A 7,500-nucleotide genomic window follows, 5' to 3' on the forward strand; every position below is an offset into this window, starting at 1 on the left:
TGGCGTACCGTTCAGGAAATTATTATATATACAGTAGTCCCTCATTTTCCGCGGGGGTTACGTTCCAAAAATAACCCGCAATAAGTGAAATCCGCAATGTAGTGATCTTTATTTTTAATTATTATACATGTACATAAATGTTTTAAGGCTGTAAAACCCCTCACCACACACTTTATACACGTTTAACAGTCAGGCATTAATCTGAATAGATTGTTTCAGTATTATAGAATGAAACCAAAGATCAAAACCTTTTCAGAACTAAACATTTGTTTGAGAAATATAAATATATAGTACGTACAGTAAACGTTTTGCTGTTAATAATGTTAAGGCGTGCAGGTCGAGGAAAGAGCCGCTTGGAGTGCAGAAGAACAAATATTCTACTCGTGCTGTCTTTAGCCTCTCATGCTGCTTTATTGGATAGCTTAGCACAGCGGAACGGCAGCGGCTACATGTATCAACAGGAAGAAACAAAACCCAAAAGGGACGTGACGTTTATGCTCCTACAAAATAAAAGCCTCTTTTTACACCGAGAATAAGAGCGCTATAAAACAAACGCTTAACAAATAAACATGATAGCTTTTAGAAATAACGAATTTAATTTTAATGATCAACCTACGAGGTTGAACACATGAGAAGTTATTAATAGCGACTCGCGCGTATTTCACAGTTCCTCCGACCGCGCCTTCGTCTTCGTTCAAGTGCAAAAATAAAATCTGAAATTGCACTAAAAAACTCCGCGAAGCAGCGAAGTCGCGGGAAATGAACCGCATTATATCGAGGGACTACTGTACATATAAACATATTTAAAAAGTGAGAGCGAACAGGCGCTAAAGAAAGATGTCTTTGCACACACGTCTCTCCGTCCACACGTCTTATGCAGCTGCTCTTTGCATCAACTGGATTTTTACAGTTCATTTGTCAAGTCTAACTGCTTTAAAGTCAGTTATTTTTTAATTTGCCCTGCCTTTACAAATATTAGACAAACATGCAAATACTAAAGACAACAAAAAGTGTGCAGGGCTTTAAATAAGGTAAGAGAATGAAACCAGTTTACCTGACAGGTAGACGGGGAAACAGTCCTCCACTGACCTTTGAGTGAGGACACACCGTCTGAAGACGGGACATGTTTGGTTATCTCTGCCATGGTTATGTCATGTTATAGTCTTTATAGTCAACTGTTTGTGATCAGTAACATGTTGTGTTCAATTTAATTGAAATTGGTCGTGAAGATCTTACACCTCAGTTTTTGTGCTTAAGCGTAATTTCCACATTTCTGTTGTTGGTCGTTTGACTTAAATGAATGGGTCGATGTCGTGGAGGATCATTTGGCGTGGGTTCGGGGGTGGGAGGGGCCCATATGGTTCCTGCTTGTCCCGGACCCCAAGTCTGTAGTTATATATATAAAAAAATACAAATAGAAAGATTTGAGCGAAAAAATAATTACCTTAAAAAAAAGCGTCTCTGGTCAACATGTCAAACCTCAACTGCTGCAACGCAGGCCAGTCAGGAAGAGCCTCACCGAAACACGGGACGAGAGGACACGGGACGAGAGGACACGGGACGAGAGCACACTGATCCGACCGGTCCCGCATCAGCTGGAACCAGAATCAGGCGGTGCAGCAGCAGACTCGCGTTTTCCAGCCAACTTTAAAGCCTCATCAGCTTTTGAAGAACACTCAATGCTGGAAGACCTGATTTGTGTCTCACTCAACCAATCATCCATTTCACTGAACTATATTCAAAATGTTCTTTTGCGTTTTTAGTATTGGCTCTGGACTCCCCTCCTCGGGGGGTTGAGTACAGCGTTTCGGGTCTGGAGCCGAAGCCAAAAGATCAAACGAGGGCCTGAAGATAAACTCAGACATGTTTATTCCCGTTTATTCAGGGAGGGTACAGTTGGACACGGAATATTTCAACATGGACAGGCACAGCGACAGATGACATTCCCAAAGCACCAATCACCAAGACCGGCCGGAGCCCACGTTCCTCTTCGACCTTTGATCCCGGGCACACTTGTTCTTTTTGGAGGAAGCGGTTCCGTACTTGTGAAAAAGGTGCACAAAGATGGAGCTGCTGTTCTTGTAATTAGAGACAGTATAATTATCGTCACGGCAATGGACAGAGAATGTTCCTCACTAAGACAATAGCTGGAGACATTAAAAAAGCAGCAGGAAAACACGCCGTTTGCAGCCGCTAGAATAAAAATGAGCAGATTCAGTTTCAATGTGGAACAAACAAGGAGGCATGAACGATGGAAGAGCTGGACAAAAAACAAAAGCGGAATTCTCTCATTTGATTGAACATTTTGGGGATATTTAATGGCTTTCAGGTTGTGTGTGTGTTCACGGTCTGCAGCGCTGGATGAACCGCGGGTACAAGCAGACATCTCGGATGTGGTGTCTGTCCAGCAGCCAGGTGAGGAAGCGCTCCAGACCCAGACCGTAACCGCCGTGAGGACAGGTGCCGTACTTCCTCTGAAACACACCAGAACCAGCCAGTTATTAACGAGGGACACAATAGGGAGAGGGGACACACTATTTATACACTGAACACACCAGAACCAGGCAGTTATTAACGAGGGACACAACAGGGAGAGGGGACACACTATTTACACACTGAACACACCAGAACCAGGCAGTAATTAACGAGGGACACAACAGGGAGAGGGGACACACTATTTACACACTGAACACACCAGAACCAGGCAGTTATTAACGAGGGACACAACAGGGAGAGGGGACACACTATTTATACACTGAACACACCAGAACCAGGCAGTTATTAACGAGGGACACAATAGGGAGAGGGGACACACTATTTATACACTGAACACACCAGAACCAGGCAGTTATTAACGAGGGACACAACAGGGAGAGGGGACACACTATTTACACACTGAACACACCAGAACCAGGCAGTTATTAACGAGGGACACAATAGGGAGAGGGGACACACTATTTACACACTGAACACACCAGAACCAGGCAGTAATTAACGAGGGACACAATAGGGTGAGGGGACACACTATTTACACACTGAACACACCAGAACCAGGCAGTTATTAACGAGGGACACAACAGGGAGAGGGGACACACTATTTATACACTGAACACACCAGAACCAGGCAGTAAATAACGAGGGACACAACAGGGTGAGGGGACACACTATTTATACACTGAACACACCAGAACCAGGCAGTAAATAACGAGGGACACAACAGGGAGAGGGGACACACTATTTATACACTGAACACACCAGAACCAGGCAGTTATTAACGAGGGACACAATAGGGAGAGGGGACACACTATTTACACACTGAACACACCAGAACCAGGCAGTAAATAACGAGGGACACAACAGGGAGAGGGGACACACTATTTATACACTGAACACACCAGAACCAGGCAGTAAATAACGAGGGACACAATAGGGAGAGGGGACACACTATTTACACACTGAACACACCAGAACCAGGCAGTAAATAACGAGGGACACAACAGGGAGAGGGGACACACTATTTACACACTGAACACACCAGAACCAGGCAGTAAACACGCCATCCTGCGTAATCCTGTAATCAAGTACTGAAGTACTCTGTCAGACATCTGTGACATCACAGTGGGAGAACGTGCACATGGGTGTGCATCCCCGTGCCTGCGCTCTGCACACGCACACACACACACACACACACACACGTGCACGCCCCGCCCCATCACTAGCGAGGCGGGCTGCACTGAACACAGATGTTTCCACCGGCTGGTGAAAATGTTCAGTCTCAACACTTGGAGCTTCGAGGATCTCGATGGACGAGCTAAAAACCTTTTCACCAACAAGGAGCACCGCCAGCTGTCCGGGTTAGCTCCGGGTAGCTACATGTAGCTTACTAGCTAGCTGCTGCAGCAGGAGCAGACTACAAAGAGGGACTCTCCGTTCAGAGCTGGAAGACATTTGTCTCTGTGTGGCAAGACCGAAGATGAGGGGACGCGTAAAATGAAGCCTTCATGATTCAAGACGTGTTTATTACAGCCCGTTGTTCACGTCACCACGGCGTGTGCGTGTGCGTGTGCGTGTGTGTGTGTGTGCGTAGAGACACTCTCTCCCTGATTGCGCTCCACACATCCAGCTCTCCCTCTGTCTCCTGCATGAGTCGACGAAGATGAGCAGAGTGGATGAAGTTTATCTTTTGTGGTAACGTTCCGGTGAAAATAGGAAAGAAGATTTTTGTGTGTGCTGAAACATCGCCTCACGGTTACCATGGTAGCGCTGCTGCGCGCGTGTTCGCTATGAACGTACTTTCACTTCTGAGCTTAGAGCCTTTCTGACGGAGCGGTTTGAGACAGAAATGAGGGACGCTGTCCTGCAGCATCTGTTTGAGACAGAAATGAGGGACGCTGTCCTGCAGCATCTGTTTGAGACAGAAATGAGGGACGCTGTCCTGCAGCATCTGTTTGAGACAGAAAAGAGGGACGCTGTCCTGCAGCATGTTTGAGACCGAAATGAGGGACGCTGTCCTGCAGCATCTGTTTGAGACAGAAATGAGGGACGCTGTCCTGCAGCATCTGTTTGAGACAGAAATGAGGGACGCTGTCCTGCAGCATCTGTTTGAGACAGAAATGAGGGATGCTGTCCTGCAGCATGTTTGAGACAGAAATGAGGGACGCTGTCCTGCAGCATCTGTTTGAGACAGAAATGAGGGACGCTGTCCTGCAGCATCTGTTTGAGACAGAAATGAGGGACGCTGTCCTGCAGCATCTGTTTGAGACAGAAATGAGGGACGCTGTCCTGCAGCATCTGTTTGAGACAGAAATGAGGGACGCTGTCCTGCAGCATCTGTTTGAGACAGAAATGAGGGACGCTGTCCTGCAGCATCTGTTTGAGACAGAAAAGAGGGACGCTGTCCTGCAGCATCTGTTTGCTATAAGGACTGCGTTAACTCGTGGAGAAAGTGTAGAATATGGGACCACTAGTATTTCCAGTACTCTGTACCTGGTCAGTGTACCAGTAGTAGGGCGTCGGGTCAATCCCCTCCCTCTTGTATCCGTCCAGCAGCTCCTCGGTGTCCCAGATACGCATTGATCCGCCAACAATCTCGCCGACGTTTGGCATCAGAACATCAACCTGCAAGCGAGGACAGACAACAGGGGACATGTTAAGACAACTTCAGTTACTTAATGACTTTTATTTAAAGAGGACATATGAGAAAGATGTCCCCCCCCCCCCCCCTCCGGACAGCGCAGCCAGAGCGGTGTGTTAAATTAGCTTGTATCATGCTTTGTGTTTCTGTATCGTTTACACTCGTACGTGTTTTCTGTTTATAACTGGACATTTATCCGGTACGTAAGAACGGATTCATCTACTTTTTATTATTTCCTACGGGAAACAGAGTTTCGGTTTTCGAACCGTTTTACGGAACGAATTAGAGCGAGGTTCCGCGGTTCCACGCATTAGGAACGGAAGCTCCCTTCCTGTCGGCTCAATGCTCCAGAGGAAGAGAAACGAGTCGTGTGTGCAGCGTTTAAAGGCAGTCCCGAGTCCAAACGGGACTCGGGACAAACGTCCTCGACGAGGCCCGTACCGACTCAGTGAGGCGCCGGTCCTCAGGGCAGCGCTGCATGTAGAAGGATTTGATCCCGGTGGGGAAACGGCAGAGCAGTATGGTCTCGTTGATGGCGTCCGTCATCAGCCTCTCTGGAGCCTCAGGGATGTCCTGAGAGCGAGTCAGTCCATAGAAGTGGACACACAGAGTGCAAAGGTCGGGTTAGGGACACAAGACAGGCTTCTTGAAAGACGAGCTCGTTTGGCCAGTGAGAACAAAGCTTTATTCACAAAGAACCCCAACAGGACGGTCTGGTGACAGAACCACGGCGAGAGCCGTCAACACACACCAGTGTGACACGCCCCTACAGGCGACTCTGAGAACTGCAGGTGCTTTGTATCTTCTGCTCTGACTGCTAAACGTAATTATAAACGCTCCCATTTACTTTATGTCTGAGATACTTGTTCTCCAAAGCAGCAACAGAACCCTGGGGAACCCGCAGCAGCAGAACCCTGGGGAACCCGCAGCAGCAGAACCCTGGGGAACCCGCAGCAGCGGAACCCTGGGGAACCCGCAGCAGCGGAACCCTGGGGAACCCGCAGCAGCGGAACCCTGGGGAACCCGCAGCAGCGGAACCCCGGGGAACCCGCCTGATACTCCGATGCGTCGTTCACCTCTCCAAACTCGTAGAAGGAGCCGTCGTCCTTCTTCACGTCGTGCTCTTTGAGCCACTCGATGGCGTCGGCGTAGTTCATCCTCTTGAACGGCCTCTTGGGAGGTTTGAAGTTCTGGAACAAATAAAAAGAATGAACTGCTGATCATTATTGATAGTGTTCATCGATGTAGAACAGAGCACCGATTTTCCACCGGCACACCGTGTTCACTCAGGCCAGGCTCACATTAGCCGTCGTCTTGAATAGTACAGAAAACATCAGAGTTCAAAGTTCATCACGTACGGGGTTGACGTCATAGAGCAGCTCTGCCGCGGGGGACTTGAGCAATCGGTCGACCACGTCACACACCAGATCCTCCAGTCTGGTCAGCAGATCCTCAAAGGTGATGAAGGGACACTCCGCCTCGATGTGAGAGTACCTGAACCCACGAACAGGACAGAACAGATCCATCACCGGACATGAGGGGGGGCGAAGCCTACAGGTAGGAAACATTGAACAGCACTCCTTAGAGCGGGGGTCCCCAACCACCGGGCCGTGAGGCATTTGTTACCGGGCCGCACAGAAATAACAACTAATGTATACAATTTCCGTTGCATCGATTATTAGCGTCTAAAAGGTGTTTTATTTTGAAAAACGACCGGATTTTCTCCACCGTAACATTCGCCTGTGAATTTTCATGCTTTACGTGAAACGTTCCTAAAAACAGACGTGGACGAGAGAAAATTAAATTAAAAAACAAACGTCTTTGGAGAGCTTCTTTGCTAATGGGAAAGTCCAACTGAGGAGGAAGAAGAGGAGGAGGAAGAAAAGAAAAGTTCTTTTAACAGACAAGCCAGGAGTCGGACTTAAAACACGGTTTATCTACAACAGCTGATTAGCTTCGTTAGCGAGCAACGAAGGGTTAAAACTGCTTAAGCACATAGAGACCAAGAACCCGGATTAAAAGACCAGAATGTGGAATTTATAAAACAAAGAAACCTGAACATGAAGTAATTATTAGCACTAATGGTGAGTAGTAGGAAAGGCTAACGGAAATAAAACAAGAGCCAATCAGAGATTGATTTCATCAACAATAACAAACTAGAGAGCCAATCAGAGATTGCAGACCCCGCCTCCAATGGACTATTGGATCTTGTGAGACAGTAAAGGCTTCCGGATCAAACCTGCTCTAGCTTGCTGCTCCGGAACGGGCAAAGATACGACTACAACTGTAACACACATGAAACTAGAATGAACTATGAGTGTTCACACCAGATCTGAAGTCTCTAGCTGCAGAAATGAGGTCAGGAT

The 7,500-nt window shown here is 47.5% G+C and overlaps 1 protein-coding gene across 1 annotated transcript in view; it reads right to left on the minus strand.

The window, feature by feature from the left end:
* Positions 1-1,846: 1,846 nt before the first annotated feature.
* nars1 (asparaginyl-tRNA synthetase 1) overlaps positions 1,847-7,500 on the minus strand; it is a 25,141-nt gene continuing 19,487 nt past the window's right edge. Inside the window, exons 11-15 of the mRNA XM_068752824.1 lie at positions 6,493-6,628; positions 6,211-6,324; positions 5,576-5,707; positions 4,987-5,118; positions 1,847-2,474 (exon numbers count right to left, since the gene is read on the minus strand). Of these exons, the coding sequence (XP_068608925.1) occupies positions 2,343-2,474; positions 4,987-5,118; positions 5,576-5,707; positions 6,211-6,324; positions 6,493-6,628 (646 nt within the window). The 3' untranslated portion in view covers positions 1,847-2,342. The remainder of the gene's footprint in view (positions 2,475-4,986; positions 5,119-5,575; positions 5,708-6,210; positions 6,325-6,492; positions 6,629-7,500) is intronic.

Source organism: Brachionichthys hirsutus, chromosome 19, assembly GCF_040956055.1.
Source record: "Brachionichthys hirsutus isolate HB-005 chromosome 19, CSIRO-AGI_Bhir_v1, whole genome shotgun sequence".
In the NCBI taxonomy this organism is placed as follows: Eukaryota; Metazoa; Chordata; class Actinopteri; order Lophiiformes; family Brachionichthyidae; genus Brachionichthys; species Brachionichthys hirsutus.